This window comes from Pavona decussata, unplaced genomic scaffold (genome assembly GCF_977016875.1).
Source record: "Pavona decussata unplaced genomic scaffold, jaPavDecu1.1 SCAFFOLD_62, whole genome shotgun sequence".
NCBI classification, from domain to species: Eukaryota; Metazoa; Cnidaria; class Anthozoa; order Scleractinia; family Agariciidae; genus Pavona; species Pavona decussata.
In genome coordinates, this window is record NW_028145483.1 from 1,234,025 (window position 1) to 1,252,618 (window position 18,594).

At 40.7% G+C, this 18,594-nt stretch overlaps 2 protein-coding genes and 1 long non-coding RNA gene across 3 annotated transcripts in view; 2 read left to right on the forward strand and 1 right to left on the reverse strand.

Moving 5' to 3' along the window:
* The window catches only part of LOC146478892 (uncharacterized), a 314,457-nt gene that overhangs the window by 196,380 nt on the left and 99,483 nt on the right, over positions 1-18,594 (reverse strand). The gene's annotated exons all lie outside the window — the stretch shown is intronic.
* Positions 1-18,594, forward strand: part of LOC146478900 (uncharacterized) — a 121,950-nt gene that overhangs the window by 59,176 nt on the left and 44,180 nt on the right. The gene's annotated exons all lie outside the window — the stretch shown is intronic.
* On the forward strand, positions 15,401-17,350 carry LOC146478904 (adenosine receptor A3-like). Its single transcript, XM_085111543.1, has one exon. It carries the CDS (start codon positions 15,608-15,610, stop codon positions 16,592-16,594), a length of 987 nt encoding a protein of 328 aa, XP_084967669.1. The 5' UTR covers positions 15,401-15,607; the 3' UTR covers positions 16,595-17,350.

Below are 18,594 nucleotides of genomic sequence, written 5' to 3' on the forward strand. Positions count from 1 at the left end.
ATTACTGGAAAAGGACAACGCACTAAGTATTAATACTTGTATTCAATATACATTTATTATTCTTGCAACTCAGGACACGAAAGCAGTCTTTTCTGACCAAGTAATAATCAGAAGATTACGTCACGCTAGTATTTTATTGTGTTACATAGTACAGCGTGCGTGACAGGCATGTCACAAACGTCAACAAATACATTCTACAAGAGAAAATGTGTCCATTTCTTGCCGTAACATCCACCTTTCTTCCGTTTGTTTACATATAACTCTTAATAACGCAAAATACTTTAATTGCATACGATTAACAAGAAGACATTTAGCACTTTCAACGATTAACAACGATTAACAGCAGTTTTGTATTAAAAGAAATGACTATCTATTCTTTTCAAGAGCATTCGGTGTTAACCGTTGAAAACCTGTGTTAATCGTTGTTTTATTTCACCATTGCCTTGAAACTGTCAAGTTAATCGTTACATGCCGAATTCTAGGTCTGGCTCGCCACAAATAAGCCGGCTTACAAAACATCGTGCACATGGCGGGATTTCTCTTTGCTGCTCCCGCGGGATTTGAAAATTGAAATAAAAAATTCTCCAACGCACATTCATCATTTCCGTTTCACGTTCATCTACTAAGCCATTTTTAATATACATGAGCGGACGCTTTCCTGTGCAGAAGATTGGAGTATCAGCAGTCAGGGAAATATCCTTTGCAAAATGAGTTTTTGGTGCGCGCTGAAATAGTTGTGATGCTTGTTGGAAAAGTGAACTGAAATCCCAAATTCCTTCAATAAAAATTCCTTCGCCGATAACCAGCGTTCATTACGATCAAGTTTCAGCGCGAGATGATAATGTTCACCACCGTTCTTATGTTTCTCCCGACAGCAACACCACTGAACAACTCTCCCTTTGCCTTGCAATTGAGAAAATGCGTACACAACTGCTGAGGCGAAATTTTCCCGGGTTGGAAATTTAGTAATATCTGCCTGGCTATATGTCACCAAATAAACACTGCGTAGGTCACTTCTAAGGAGAGAATCTTCGGATAACGATTTACCCGGCTCCTCTGAACTAGATTCATCACTTTCATAGCTTTTCAAAAGATCCATAGTGTTGGTGGTTACTAATTTCACTGAACAATGGCAAAACAAGTGGCCAGAACGACACGCGAGTTGTTTATATCACGACCGGCATGATCAATTTTTGGCTTATTACATCTCTGCTAAATAAAACACTGACGTTAACGTACGCGTAACTTAGAGAACACCGACCGGTGTGTCTATCCACGGCTCCCGGGAAGTTCAAACTTTTTGAGTTCTGAGGAAATGGAAAAACATTGGCTGACACAATCGTGGACAAAACGGTTAAGAAAACGTACCCTTCCAAGCGTTTTGACAAGTAAACAATCGAACAACCATATTTTCCCCGCCCCCCTCCCCCCAACTCAATGTTGTTTGGTGGGTCACGAACAGTTTCACGGCAATCAGCATTTCCCAAATCAACATTGTATAGGGGGAGGGGGGAGGGAGAAGGAACTTGTAGAAATTCGAGGGGAGGAATAGGAAATAATTGTTTTTGGTAGGCCGCGTTCAGATTTCTTAACGAGAATTGTCCACGATTGTAAAACAGACAAATTGTTTAAAAACAGAGATCTAACCCTGCACAGAAACCCAGTCGGGTGATATGTAATTGGACATTGGGTACTAATTAACGTCCAGGAATATTGCCGTTAATTGGTTCTAATTCGCGGAGATAATGGTTGTAATTAATTTGTAACGCAAAGAGATGCATTATCTCATCACCTCGCCAGTTATACAATGGTTTTTACGGGCGCCATTGACTCGCAAAGAAAGGCGTATATTGCATATTTGGCGCGGCAGAAGATATTACCAGCCGTAGAGATACTGAAACAATGCAACATTTCACTTGCATCGGTATACAGAATTCAAGACGAGTTCATATCCGTGAAACAGACCGGTCCCGTTTATACGCGCAGGAGGACCTCCGAGCAAGTTGTGCGCGCGTGACCAGAGAAAAATTATTCGCTGTTTGCGAGCGCTACGAAAAGAGGAAGGACATTTTTCTTCCAGTAGGATTAAGGAGCGGGCTGGTCTAAAGCCTAATGAAGTAAGCAGCAGGACCGTTTGGCGTTTTCTGCACAAGGAAGGCTACCACTACCTGCAGGCGCGTAAAAAAGGCTTGATGTCCGAGGATGACATGCGTCAACGTGTTCACTTTGCAAAGAACATAAAAAATAACCACTCTCGGGATATTTGGTGCAATACGGTTGCTTTCTATTTGGATGGTGTCAGTTTCTATTATAAAAGAAATCTGGCGGATCAAGCTAGAACGCCACAAGGGAGAGTATGGAGGAGAGCGTGCGAAGGGCTTATTCAGGGATGCACAGCTAAAGGATGCAAAGAGGGGAGTGGAGGTCGCGTTTTAAGATTAATGGTGGCCATTAGTTACGGTAAAGGAGTAATTGAGTGTCATGCATATGATAATCTGGACAGCCGTTCATTTGCCTCTTTTGTTAATGAAAAATTTGATTCTATGTTTGCAAGAGCAGACAAGAATGGTTCTCGCATGTTTGTACAACTCAACGCACCGAACCAGAATTCTGCTCTTGTTAGAAGAGTACTTAAAATAAAAAGGGCAAAACAATTATGTATTCCGCCTCGCAGCCGTGACATAGATGCTATCGAGAATTTCTTTAATCTTGTTTAAAAAAAGCTGAGAAAACAGGCTGTAGAATTAAACATTACGCGTGAGACATTCGATGAATTTTCATCACGTGTAATTAGAACAATGTACAACTTTCCATCAGAGGTAATCGACAAGATTATAGACACTATGGTTGGCCGTATGGATGCCATTATTACTGGAAAAGGACAACGCACTAAGTATTAATACTTGTATTCAATATACATTTATTATTCTTGCAACTCAGGACACGAAAGCAGTCTTTTCTGACCAAGTAATAATCAGAAGATTACGTCACGCTAGTATTTTATTGTGTTACATAGTACAGCGTGCGTGACAGGCATGTCACAAACGTCAACAAATACATTCTACAAGAGAAAATGTGTCCATTTCTTGCCGTAACATCCACCTTTCTTCCGTTTGTTTACATATAACTCTTAATAACGCAAAATACTTTAATTGCATACGATTAACAAGAAGACATTTAGCACTTTCAACGATTAACAACGATTAACAGCAGTTTTGTATTAAAAGAAATGACTATCTATTCTTTTCAAGAGCATTCGGTGTTAACCGTTGAAAACCTGTGTTAATCGTTGTTTTATTTCACCATTGCCTTGAAACTGTCAAGTTAATCGTTACATGCCGAATTCTAGGTCTGGCTCGCCACAAATAAGCCGGCTTACAAAACATCGTGCACATGGCGGGATTTCTCTTTGCTGCTCCCGCGGGATTTGAAAATTGAAATAAAAAATTCTCCAACGCACATTCATCATTTCCGTTTCACGTTCATCTACTAAGCCATTTTTAATATACATGAGCGGACGCTTTCCTGTGCAGAAGATTGGAGTATCAGCAGTCAGGGAAATATCCTTTGCAAAATGAGTTTTTGGTGCGCGCTGAAATAGTTGTGATGCTTGTTGGAAAAGTGAACTGAAATCCCAAATTCCTTCAATAAAAATTCCTTCGCCGATAACCAGCGTTCATTACGATCAAGTTTCAGCGCGAGATGATAATGTTCACCACCGTTCTTATGTTTCTCCCGACAGCAACACCACTGAACAACTCTCCCTTTGCCTTGCAATTGAGAAAATGCGTACACAACTGCTGAGGCGAAATTTTCCCGGGTTGAAAATTTAGTAATATCTGCCTGGCTATATGTCACCAAATAAACACTGCGTAGGTCACTTCTAAGGAGAATCTTCGGATAACGATTTACCCGGCTCCTCTGAACTAGATTCATCACTTTCATAGCTTTTCAAAAGATCCATAGTGTTGGTGGTTACTAATTTCACTGAACAATGGCAAAACAAGTGGCCAGAACGACACGCGAGTTGTTTATATCACGACCGGCATGATCAATTTTTGGCTTATTACATCTCTGCTAAATAAAACACTGACGTTAACGTACGCGTAACTTAGAGAACACCGACCGGTGTGTCTATCCACGGCTCCCGGGAAGTTCAAACTTTTTGAGTTCTGAGGAAATGGAAAAACATTGGCTGACACAATCGTGGACAAAACGGTTAAGAAAACGTACCCTTCCAAGCGTTTTGACAAGTAAACAATCGAACAACCATATTTTCCCCGCCCCCCTCCCCCCAACTCAATGTTGTTTGGTGGGTCACGAACAGTTTCACGGCAATCAGCATTTCCCAAATCAACATTGTATAGGGGGAGGGGGGAGGGAGAAGGAACTTGTAGAAATTCGAGGGGAGGAATAGGAAATAATTGTTTTTGGTAGGCCGCGTTCAGATTTCTTAACGAGAATTGTCCACGATTGTAAAACAGACAAATTGTTTAAAAACAGAGATCTAACCCTGCACAGAAACCCAGTCGGGTGATATGTAATTGGACATTGGGTACTAATTAACGTCCAGGAATATTGCCGTTAATTGGTTCTAATTCGCGGAGATAATGGTTGTAATTAATTTGTAACGCAAAGAGATGCATTATCTCATCACCTCGCCAGTTATACAATGGTTTTTACGGGCGCCATTGACTCGCAAAGAAAGGCGTATATTGCATATTTGGCGCGGCAGAAGATATTACCAGCCGTAGAGATACTGAAACAATGCAACATTTCACTTGCATCGGTATACAGAATTCAAGACGAGTTCATATCCGTGAAACAGACCGGTCCCGTTTATACGCGCAGGAGGACCTCCGAGCAAGTTGTGCGCGCGTGACCAGAGAAAAATTATTCGCTGTTTGCGAGCGCTACGAAAAGAGGAAGGACATTTTTCTTCCAGTAGGATTAAGGAGCGGGCTGGTCTAAAGCCTAATGAAGTAAGCAGCAGGACCGTTTGGCGTTTTCTGCACAAGGAAGGCTACCACTACCTGCAGGCGCGTAAAAAAGGCTTGATGTCCGAGCCGATGACATGCGTCAACGTGTTCACTTTGCAAAGAACATAAAAAATAACCACTCTCGGGATATTTGGTGCAATACGGTTGCTTTCTATTTGGATGGTGTCAGTTTCTATTATAAAAGAAATCTGGCGGATCAAGCTAGAACGCCACAAGGGAGAGTATGGAGGAGAGCGTGCGAAGGGCTTATTCAGGGATGCACAGCTAAAGGATGCAAAGAGGGGAGTGGAGGTCGCGTTTTAAGATTAATGGTGGCCATTAGTTACGGTAAAGGAGTAATTGAGTGTCATGCATATGATAATCTGGACAGCCGTTCATTTGCCTCTTTTGTTAATGAAAAATTTGATTCTATGTTTGCAAGAGCAGACAAGAATGGTTCTCGCATGTTTGTACAACTCAACGCACCGAACCAGAATTCTGCTCTTGTTAGAAGAGTACTTAAAATAAAAAGGGCAAAACAATTATGTATTCCGCCTCGCAGCCGTGACATAGATGCTATCGAGAATTTCTTTAATCTTGTTTAAAAAAAGCTGAGAAAACAGGCTGTAGAATTAAACATTACGCGTGAGACATTCGATGAATTTTCATCACGTGTAATTAGAACAATGTACAACTTTCCATCAGAGGTAATCGACAAGATTATAGACACTATGGTTGGCCGTATGGATGCCATTATTACTGGAAAAGGACAACGCACTAAGTATTAATACTTGTATTCAATATACATTTATTATTCTTGCAACTCAGGACACGAAAGCAGTCTTTTCTGACCAAGTAATAATCAGAAGATTACGTCACGCTAGTATTTTATTGTGTTACATAGTACAGCGTGCGTGACAGGCATGTCACAAACGTCAACAAATACATTCTACAAGAGAAAATGTGTCCATTTCTTGCCGTAACATCCACCTTTCTTCCGTTTGTTTACATATAACTCTTAATAACGCAAAATACTTTAATTGCATACGATTAACAAGAAGACATTTAGCACTTTCAACGATTAACAACGATTAACAGCAGTTTTGTATTAAAAGAAATGACTATCTATTCTTTTCAAGAGCATTCGGTGTTAACCGTTGAAAACCTGTGTTAATCGTTGTTTTATTTCACCATTGCCTTGAAACTGTCAAGTTAATCGTTACATGCCGAATTCTAGGTCTGGCTCGCCACAAATAAGCCGGCTTACAAAACATCGTGCACATGGCGGGATTTCTCTTTGCTGCTCCCGCGGGATTTGAAAATTGAAATAAAAAATTCTCCAACGCACATTCATCATTTCCGTTTCACGTTCATCTACTAAGCCATTTTTAATATACATGAGCGGACGCTTTCCTGTGCAGAAGATTGGAGTATCAGCAGTCAGGGAAATATCCTTTGCAAAATGAGTTTTTGGTGCGCGCTGAAATAGTTGTGATGCTTGTTGGAAAAGTGAACTGAAATCCCAAATTCCTTCAATAAAAATTCCTTCGCCGATAACCAGCGTTCATTACGATCAAGTTTCAGCGCGAGATGATAATGTTCACCACCGTTCTTATGTTTCTCCCGACAGCAACACCACTGAACAACTCTCCCTTTGCCTTGCAATTGAGAAAATGCGTACACAACTGCTGAGGCGAAATTTTCCCGGGTTGGAAATTTAGTAATATCTGCCTGGCTATATGTCACCAAATAAACACTGCGTAGGTCACTTCTAAGGAGAGAATCTTCGGATAACGATTTACCCGGCTCCTCTGAACTAGATTCATCACTTTCATAGCTTTTCAAAAGATCCATAGTGTTGGTGGTTACTAATTTCACTGAACAATGGCAAAACAAGTGGCCAGAACGACACGCGAGTTGTTTATATCACGACCGGCATGATCAATTTTTGGCTTATTACATCTCTGCTAAATAAAACACTGACGTTAACGTACGCGTAACTTAGAGAACACCGACCGGTGTGTCTATCCACGGCTCCCGGGAAGTTCAAACTTTTTGAGTTCTGAGGAAATGGAAAAACATTGGCTGACACAATCGTGGACAAAACGGTTAAGAAAACGTACCCTTCCAAGCGTTTTGACAAGTAAACAATCGAACAACCATATTTTCCCCGCCCCCCTCCCCCCAACTCAATGTTGTTTGGTGGGTCACGAACAGTTTCACGGCAATCAGCATTTCCCAAATCAACATTGTATAGGGGGAGGGGGGAGGGAGAAGGAACTTGTAGAAATTCGAGGGGAGGAATAGGAAATAATTGTTTTTGGTAGGCCGCGTTCAGATTTCTTAACGAGAATTGTCCACGATTGTAAAACAGACAAATTGTTTAAAAACAGAGATCTAACCCTGCACAGAAACCCAGTCGGGTGATATGTAATTGGACATTGGGTACTAATTAACGTCCAGGAATATTGCCGTTAATTGGTTCTAATTCGCGGAGATAATGGTTGTAATTAATTTGTAACGCAAAGAGATGCATTATCTCATCACCTCGCCAGTTATACAATGGTTTTTACGGGCGCCATTGACTCGCAAAGAAAGGCGTATATTGCATATTTGGCGCGGCAGAAGATATTACCAGCCGTAGAGATACTGAAACAATGCAACATTTCACTTGCATCGGTATACAGAATTCAAGACGAGTTCATATCCGTGAAACAGACCGGTCCCGTTTATACGCGCAGGAGGACCTCCGAGCAAGTTGTGCGCGCGTGACCAGAGAAAAATTATTCGCTGTTTGCGAGCGCTACGAAAAGAGGAAGGACATTTTTCTTCCAGTAGGATTAAGGAGCGGGCTGGTCTAAAGCCTAATGAAGTAAGCAGCAGGACCGTTTGGCGTTTTCTGCACAAGGAAGGCTACCACTACCTGCAGGCGCGTAAAAAAGGCTTGATGTCCGAGCCGATGACATGCGTCAACGTGTTCACTTTGCAAAGAACATAAAAAATAACCACTCTCGGGATATTTGGTGCAATACGGTTGCTTTCTATTTGGATGGTGTCAGTTTCTATTATAAAAGAAATCTGGCGGATCAAGCTAGAACGCCACAAGGGAGAGTATGGAGGAGAGCGTGCGAAGGGCTTATTCAGGGATGCACAGCTAAAGGATGCAAAGAGGGGAGTGGAGGTCGCGTTTTAAGATTAATGGTGGCCATTAGTTACGGTAAAGGAGTAATTGAGTGTCATGCATATGATAATCTGGACAGCCGTTCATTTGCCTCTTTTGTTAATGAAAAATTTGATTCTATGTTTGCAAGAGCAGACAAGAATGGTTCTCGCATGTTTGTACAACTCAACGCACCGAACCAGAATTCTGCTCTTGTTAGAAGAGTACTTAAAATAAAAAGGGCAAAACAATTATGTATTCCGCCTCGCAGCCGTGACATAGATGCTATCGAGAATTTCTTTAATCTTGTTTAAAAAAAGCTGAGAAAACAGGCTGTAGAATTAAACATTACGCGTGAGACATTCGATGAATTTTCATCACGTGTAATTAGAACAATGTACAACTTTCCATCAGAGGTAATCGACAAGATTATAGACACTATGGTTGGCCGTATGGATGCCATTATTACTGGAAAAGGACAACGCACTAAGTATTAATACTTGTATTCAATATACATTTATTATTCTTGCAACTCAGGACACGAAAGCAGTCTTTTCTGACCAAGTAATAATCAGAAGATTACGTCACGCTAGTATTTTATTGTGTTACATAGTACAGCGTGCGTGACAGGCATGTCACAAACGTCAACAAATACATTCTACAAGAGAAAATGTGTCCATTTCTTGCCGTAACATCCACCTTTCTTCCGTTTGTTTACATATAACTCTTAATAACGCAAAATACTTTAATTGCATACGATTAACAAGAAGACATTTAGCACTTTCAACGATTAACAACGATTAACAGCAGTTTTGTATTAAAAGAAATGACTATCTATTCTTTTCAAGAGCATTCGGTGTTAACCGTTGAAAACCTGTGTTAATCGTTGTTTTATTTCACCATTGCCTTGAAACTGTCAAGTTAATCGTTACATGCCGAATTCTAGGTCTGGCTCGCCACAAATAAGCCGGCTTACAAAACATCGTGCACATGGCGGGATTTCTCTTTGCTGCTCCCGCGGGATTTGAAAATTGAAATAAAAAATTCTCCAACGCACATTCATCATTTCCGTTTCACGTTCATCTACTAAGCCATTTTTAATATACATGAGCGGACGCTTTCCTGTGCAGAAGATTGGAGTATCAGCAGTCAGGGAAATATCCTTTGCAAAATGAGTTTTTGGTGCGCGCTGAAATAGTTGTGATGCTTGTTGGAAAAGTGAACTGAAATCCCAAATTCCTTCAATAAAAATTCCTTCGCCGATAACCAGCGTTCATTACGATCAAGTTTCAGCGCGAGATGATAATGTTCACCACCGTTCTTATGTTTCTCCCGACAGCAACACCACTGAACAACTCTCCCTTTGCCTTGCAATTGAGAAAATGCGTACACAACTGCTGAGGCGAAATTTTCCCGGGTTGGAAATTTAGTAATATCTGCCTGGCTATATGTCACCAAATAAACACTGCGTAGGTCACTTCTAAGGAGAGAATCTTCGGATAACGATTTACCCGGCTCCTCTGAACTAGATTCATCACTTTCATAGCTTTTCAAAAGATCCATAGTGTTGGTGGTTACTAATTTCACTGAACAATGGCAAAACAAGTGGCCAGAACGACACGCGAGTTGTTTATATCACGACCGGCATGATCAATTTTTGGCTTATTACATCTCTGCTAAATAAAACACTGACGTTAACGTACGCGTAACTTAGAGAACACCGACCGGTGTGTCTATCCACGGCTCCCGGGAAGTTCAAACTTTTTGAGTTCTGAGGAAATGGAAAAACATTGGCTGACACAATCGTGGACAAAACGGTTAAGAAAACGTACCCTTCCAAGCGTTTTGACAAGTAAACAATCGAACAACCATATTTTCCCCGCCCCCCTCCCCCCAACTCAATGTTGTTTGGTGGGTCACGAACAGTTTCACGGCAATCAGCATTTCCCAAATCAACATTGTATAGGGGGAGGGGGGAGGGAGAAGGAACTTGTAGAAATTCGAGGGGAGGAATAGGAAATAATTGTTTTTGGTAGGCCGCGTTCAGATTTCTTAACGAGAATTGTCCACGATTGTAAAACAGACAAATTGTTTAAAAACAGAGATCTAACCCTGCACAGAAACCCAGTCGGGTGATATGTAATTGGACATTGGGTACTAATTAACGTCCAGGAATATTGCCGTTAATTGGTTCTAATTCGCGGAGATAATGGTTGTAATTAATTTGTAACGCAAAGAGATGCATTATCTCATCACCTCGCCAGTTATACAATGGTTTTTACGGGCGCCATTGACTCGCAAAGAAAGGCGTATATTGCATATTTGGCGCGGCAGAAGATATTACCAGCCGTAGAGATACTGAAACAATGCAACATTTCACTTGCATCGGTATACAGAATTCAAGACGAGTTCATATCCGTGAAACAGACCGGTCCCGTTTATACGCGCAGGAGGACCTCCGAGCAAGTTGTGCGCGCGTGACCAGAGAAAAATTATTCGCTGTTTGCGAGCGCTACGAAAAGAGGAAGGACATTTTTCTTCCAGTAGGATTAAGGAGCGGGCTGGTCTAAAGCCTAATGAAGTAAGCAGCAGGACCGTTTGGCGTTTTCTGCACAAGGAAGGCTACCACTACCTGCAGGCGCGTAAAAAAGGCTTGATGTCCGAGCCGATGACATGCGTCAACGTGTTCACTTTGCAAAGAACATAAAAAATAACCACTCTCGGGATATTTGGTGCAATACGGTTGCTTTCTATTTGGATGGTGTCAGTTTCTATTATAAAAGAAATCTGGCGGATCAAGCTAGAACGCCACAAGGGAGAGTATGGAGGAGAGCGTGCGAAGGGCTTATTCAGGGATGCACAGCTAAAGGATGCAAAGAGGGGAGTGGAGGTCGCGTTTTAAGATTAATGGTGGCCATTAGTTACGGTAAAGGAGTAATTGAGTGTCATGCATATGATAATCTGGACAGCCGTTCATTTGCCTCTTTTGTTAATGAAAAATTTGATTCTATGTTTGCAAGAGCAGACAAGAATGGTTCTCGCATGTTTGTACAACTCAACGCACCGAACCAGAATTCTGCTCTTGTTAGAAGAGTACTTAAAATAAAAAGGGCAAAACAATTATGTATTCCGCCTCGCAGCCGTGACATAGATGCTATCGAGAATTTCTTTAATCTTGTTTAAAAAAAGCTGAGAAAACAGGCTGTAGAATTAAACATTACGCGTGAGACATTCGATGAATTTTCATCACGTGTAATTAGAACAATGTACAACTTTCCATCAGAGGTAATCGACAAGATTATAGACACTATGGTTGGCCGTATGGATGCCATTATTACTGGAAAAGGACAACGCACTAAGTATTAATACTTGTATTCAATATACATTTATTATTCTTGCAACTCAGGACACGAAAGCAGTCTTTTCTGACCAAGTAATAATCAGAAGATTACGTCACGCTAGTATTTTATTGTGTTACATAGTACAGCGTGCGTGACAGGCATGTCACAAACGTCAACAAATACATTCTACAAGAGAAAATGTGTCCATTTCTTGCCGTAACATCCACCTTTCTTCCGTTTGTTTACATATAACTCTTAATAACGCAAAATACTTTAATTGCATACGATTAACAAGAAGACATTTAGCACTTTCAACGATTAACAACGATTAACAGCAGTTTTGTATTAAAAGAAATGACTATCTATTCTTTTCAAGAGCATTCGGTGTTAACCGTTGAAAACCTGTGTTAATCGTTGTTTTATTTCACCATTGCCTTGAAACTGTCAAGTTAATCGTTACATGCCGAATTCTAGGTCTGGCTCGCCACAAATAAGCCGGCTTACAAAACATCGTGCACATGGCGGGATTTCTCTTTGCTGCTCCCGCGGGATTTGAAAATTGAAATAAAAAATTCTCCAACGCACATTCATCATTTCCGTTTCACGTTCATCTACTAAGCCATTTTTAATATACATGAGCGGACGCTTTCCTGTGCAGAAGATTGGAGTATCAGCAGTCAGGGAAATATCCTTTGCAAAATGAGTTTTTGGTGCGCGCTGAAATAGTTGTGATGCTTGTTGGAAAAGTGAACTGAAATCCCAAATTCCTTCAATAAAAATTCCTTCGCCGATAACCAGCGTTCATTACGATCAAGTTTCAGCGCGAGATGATAATGTTCACCACCGTTCTTATGTTTCTCCCGACAGCAACACCACTGAACAACTCTCCCTTTGCCTTGCAATTGAGAAAATGCGTACACAACTGCTGAGGCGAAATTTTCCCGGGTTGGAAATTTAGTAATATCTGCCTGGCTATATGTCACCAAATAAACACTGCGTAGGTCACTTCTAAGGAGAGAATCTTCGGATAACGATTTACCCGGCTCCTCTGAACTAGATTCATCACTTTCATAGCTTTTCAAAAGATCCATAGTGTTGGTGGTTACTAATTTCACTGAACAATGGCAAAACAAGTGGCCAGAACGACACGCGAGTTGTTTATATCACGACCGGCATGATCAATTTTTGGCTTATTACATCTCTGCTAAATAAAACACTGACGTTAACGTACGCGTAACTTAGAGAACACCGACCGGTGTGTCTATCCACGGCTCCCGGGAAGTTCAAACTTTTTGAGTTCTGAGGAAATGGAAAAACATTGGCTGACACAATCGTGGACAAAACGGTTAAGAAAACGTACCCTTCCAAGCGTTTTGACAAGTAAACAATCGAACAACCATATTTTCCCCGCCCCCCTCCCCCCAACTCAATGTTGTTTGGTGGGTCACGAACAGTTTCACGGCAATCAGCATTTCCCAAATCAACATTGTATAGGGGGAGGGGGGAGGGAGAAGGAACTTGTAGAAATTCGAGGGGAGGAATAGGAAATAATTGTTTTTGGTAGGCCGCGTTCAGATTTCTTAACGAGAATTGTCCACGATTGTAGTTTAAGTACGCTGGATACAGTCACAGATAATGTAACTACCAGATGAGTTAAAAACGTGGGCAGGGAAAACTGAAAAAAGGTTTAATATTCTTGGTTATCTGTCTACAAAAAAGCAATTGAGCCGAAATGTGGCACATAGTTTTAGGTTTAACCATCCGCAAAACTTCCATGCGGTAATAGTTTTCCTTTTGCATGAATCATGTGACGTGTCCATGTCCAGTGACCGTAGATTGTAAATGTTAGGTTCTTGAATTTTGAGAAATTGCTGACCGGTCTTCTAGAACTGATACTAACTTACATTGAAGCAATTATTCTTTTACGTTATTACACGGAAACCGTCTACTTTATTAACAAACGAAGAAGACAACATATGTGGAAGAAATATGATATTATGCTTTAAGCCTGGTGACTAAATGACCTGTAGGAATATTTTTTTCGCAGTCAGTCAGGCCTGACAGGCATACTTGAATAACTTTTCGCTTCCCTCCGCGCGTCGCGTATCCTCGCGTGAGGCAATTTCGCGCGCGCTCGCGAGGTTACTCGCTTTACTATCCCATAATATAGGGGACTGCTCGTAGTCTATTCCTCCATCGTCCCTTCTAGAAAAGTACCCTTAGCTTCTTGCCCCTGCTCTAGCCTCTGTCCCCTGCTTATCTAAGTCTTCGTTTAAGCTAAGGGATAACGTAAAGAATCTCAGAGGAGAAAATAAATTAGTTTTGCCTAAGCTAAGGTTAAAACCACATGGCATGGATTGAAATCCACAGTGTATACTGCCTCAAAAGCTTGGAACTCTCTCTCAGACGAGCTTGGGTCAATGACTAATATCAAATTATTTAGACAAGAAGTGCGCAAAATGTCATCTTTTGGATAACTCTTTCACTTAATTACATATGTATATATTATTTGCTTCTTTCTCGGCACATTAGCACGTATTTTGCTAGAGGCCAAAACAGCCTCAATCAGATCCGAGGGTAAATAAAGTTTCATTTCATAACGTCACAAATTGTTTGTCTGACTGCAGGTGGGTTTTCAACTCAACCGATCCATGATATTTGGGTTGACGTTTTATGCATACTTAATTTAAAAAAAGACGAGAAAGATTTCAATTAGTTTAGTTCTGCTGTCAGCAATGAAAAATCGGTCATTGTAAATGGCTTTTCAGAAGATAAGAATCTGGATAAATTTCGACATCGATCCACTTACAAACCGAGTTGGACGTTTAGCAGTCTCGAGTGTGAATGCTATTCCACCTACAGACTGCAACATAGACGACAGTAATGGGATTTTAAACTCATAGCTTTTCATATAACACATTGAAAACTCTTTTCGGGATACTCAGGAGAGACCTTGAGCTTATCGGCTGAACTAAATTTAAAACCAAATGCAAGGCTGATCGGACAGCTAAAAAGGGTAATTTTATTGCCTAATATCTCGTTTAGACAAAACTAACCTTCTTCGCATTGCTGATCCCGGTCCGACACAAAGATCCGGCTTCACTTTGCTACTGTTTGTATAAGTGGTTCTTGTATTGTTCAAGAACTAAATTTAGCCGACAGCCGAAAAGTTGAACATTCATTGTTTTCAGATCTTGTGTAGAGTCATATTAAGCGAAAAAGTAGCGACTTAAATTGTAATATTAGTAAGGTCTTATTGAAAAGGAAGTATCAGTGAGCTTAAAAGCGGGTATTGGGTAAAACTAATTTGATTATGCGTCGCAAACTATGCCAATATTGGGCTGTCAACTGTCGCCTGAGAACACTCTCAAAAATTAACTGATCATATCATTAGACCTATTTTTAAAGCTGGAAAAACTGTTGACATTTTGCAGTTCGAAATATTAATTATTCCATGCCATATACAATGCATAACTAGAAAACAACAACAACTACTACCACAATTAAAGTAAATCGTTGCAAAATGAAAAAGATACAGAACTGCCGGTTTACAAGATGCATCCATGGAAAAGATTAATTTCAATTCGGCTCGCCAAACAAATTAAAATGCCGCTATTAAAAACATCTTTAATTTGGGCAGTAGTTGTGCACGTCGCATAGGAACAGTAACTGTGCTAGCAAGTGTTTTTCTTACTGTGGAAGCAAAATGCTGCAGGAAAGAAAGTGCATATGAGCAGCCAGTTTAAAAAATCTTGCGTGTGAACGCAAACAAGGAGACATTTTGAGGAATGGTTGATATTCAGAACTCGCCATAATTGCTTCCGCATTCGACCTTTCCTACTCGTCTCCGACGTCCTAAATTTGACATCCTTACAAGTAAAACATATGATTTGATATTGGACTTATTGCAGTTTTCTGTCATATTTATGGCGATAATATTTACTTCCGCGGCCTATGGTTAATTGCCATTAATTTGCACCAATGGGAAACGGACAGGCCAAAACGTCGCCCCAGCAACTGTATTAATATGTACTTAGAGCGAAAATTTTCTCTTTACTTTGCAAGAAGAGGGAGAGCGAACAACATGCACTGTTAGACGCTCCGTGGATTGGAATATTAAGCCAAATATGAGAAACCTCTCAGTCGATGATGGAAACCAGGCTACATTTGAAGAGCAAGTCTGTACGTCATCCTTGGATCAAACACACGCAATGAGATTTATCGTTGCCTTGAATATCGCTTTATCAATTTCTGCATCTCTGGGGAACAGCCTTATCCTAGTTGCTCTTCAAAAGGAATCTTCAATTCATCCGCCGTCAAAACTCTTGTACATTTGCCTGGCGATTACAGATCTTTGCGTTGGTGCAATTCTACAGCCTCTCCTTGTCTTCCTCTTGATATCTTCAATGCAAGGACATCGTGAACAGTGTACTCGCATATTAATGACAACATATCTTATCGGCGTTGTTTTATTCGGGGTATCTCTCTCAACATTAACAGCAATAAGTGTTGATCGTCTTCTTGCGTTGTCATTAAGGCTGAGGTACAGACAGGTCGTAACTTTGAAGCGAAACCGCATAGCTGTGACCTTAATGTGGCTCTTGAACATCTTCGTTGCCTCGATGTATTTCTGGATACATTTTATTTTCCTGTGGTATGGCTATCTTTTGATATTAGTATGTTTTGTAACATCAACTTCCTCATACACGAAAATCTATTTAACTCTCCGCCATCATCAAACTCTAGCACAAAGCCGCGTTATCCAAGCTCCACGGCTGAATGGAGAGGGAATGCCTCTGAATATAACACGATACAGAAAAACAGTGTCAGCCGCTCTGTGGGTGCAGTTGACATTAGTGGCCTGTTATCTTCCATATGCTGTAGTTACGTCTTTGATAACAAGCTATGGATTATCTCCTTCCATCGTTCTTGCTGGAAGATTTGCATCAACTCTACTCTATTTAAACTCGACTTTGAATCCATTCCTTTATTGTTGGAAGATTAGAGAAGTAAGACAGGTAGTCAAAGACACAATCGGCCAGACGTGTTTTGTTTCTAGAGTTCACGTGTTCCCCACCACCAACACGACCACAATAGAGAGCACAAATCGCTAACTAAGATGCTGACACTTTCAGTTCACTGTAAACTGCATATATGATATAACGCAAATGAATTTCCTTGAACTTTTCTCTTACTAAGCTGAGATTTAAGGACAAATTTAGGCAAGGGTCCAAACCGCTTCAAAGAAAACATTGGATGACCGAACGCTGCGAAACATTAGAGACCTTTAGATTCTAGTACGAGTACGACTACGAGTTTCTCCAATAGACAAAGAGTGCGCGCGCGTGAACCAGCGTCATTATGGCGGGAAAACGAAATAGCTGTCGTCAAATTACTACGAGTTTTTGTAAGAATCTCATAGTGGCGAAAACGAGTCCTCGAAACGTAGGTGATCTCGTCTTTTTGGAAACGCGAAAGGGCTTGAAAATCATCATTCAAACCAACTGCGTCAAGTTCGTCGTTCGTAAAGAGTGAAATGAAACTTTCTGTGATATATCTGTTCTTAGTACTTCGCTAAAAACTTGAAGTCAAATCTCGTAGTCGTACTCGCACTCGTACTAGAATCTAAAGGTCTCTAACTTCGTCAAAACAGACGAAATTTCAAGTCGAAGGGAAATATCGTAATCTCCTCAACTGCTCTGGCTTAATCGACATTGCGATTCAACGAAGTATATGTTTCAATACTGTGATCCTAAAAGGCTCGGCCATTTCTTTGCATTACTTTCGCACGGCACAGTAACAGAAATCACACAAAGGAGTAGAATTGAACCAAGCAATATTAAAGGTTTTAGTCCCTAGAGTGCAAAACAGTCCTTGTTTTTAATTTTTGCTTTGGTGCGCGAGGTCTTCCAACGAATTAAAGGTCTGTAGAGGGTGGAGAAATGGAGAGCCGTGACATTGCAAAGAGAAGTTGCTACAAAATTCACCTGCGTTCCTTGGAGATCGCTCAGGAATTTTCCATCTGTTCGACCACTTTCCAAGCGTGGGTGCAGTTGTTTGTGCTATGTTCTGTTTGGGATTACAGTAATGGTCATAACTATGATGCAATAACAATGATAACTGGAATAATAATGGGAATTTCAGTAGATTCCACAGGGTGGCTCTTCTATCCGCTGTTTCCAGGTCGAATTGGAATTTGGAAATGTTGGTTTTTGTGGAGGGAGGAAAACCAGAGTATCCGGAGAAAAGCCCTCGGAGCAGGGACGAGAACCAACAATATACTCAACCCACATATGATGCCAAGTACGGGAATCGAACCCGGACCACATTGGTGGAAGGCAAGTGCTCTCACCACTGCGCCGTCTCTGCTCCCCTAAAATGTTGGAATAAAATAACTTTGGACACGTAATTCTGTCCCTAATCTAAGGAAGCTCATCTTTAAACCATCCGAACGGTATTCTTTACTATTGGAAGAACAGCAACCGGCCGGCGAGGGAGTCCGTAGTAAAGGTGTTAAACAGACAGTTGTTGTCAGTTTATTGGGTTAAATTCAGTAAATGTTTACTCATGTATATGTAAAAAAAAAAGTATTATGGTTAACACCAATTTTTGATCCCATTCCAGTTTGCTTTGGAAATAATTGAACTACAGCCTGGGCAGAACTGTAGGTCGTCAGTTTCATTAAACCTTGGAGATGTTTCAAGCTTTCCAATAACGCTACATTGATAGAATGTTAGAAGAATTCTGGAAAGAGAAACGTTATTGACACGAATGAGTGCTTCTGCTAATATGGATGTGACAGTGAGCAGGGTTCAGGACAGAAGACTTAATTTAACTGACAAGGATACACAGCTGTGTAAATGCAATGCAATATCTTACAAACACACACATCTCAGCGTGCCTTAAGCCAAATTATTATGACGCATTTTAACTTAGCTTATGAGAATTTTAATTTAAGAACAGCTGCTTTAGGGCAAAACCGAGAAAATATCGTTCAAACGGTGTAGAACTTAAGTCTTTTGTTGTTTTCTTCAAATTTCAAGATCGCACGGGCATATCACTGGAAGCGTTTTAATACCAGGTTAGCTTTCCCACAAGCGCCTAATATCTCGAG

What these genes read in the sequence shown, in the direction of transcription:
- LOC146478904 (XM_085111543.1), top strand. Translation starts at nt 15,608, where the DNA reads ATGAGAAACCTCTCAGTCGATGATGGAAACCAGGCTACATTTGAAGAG.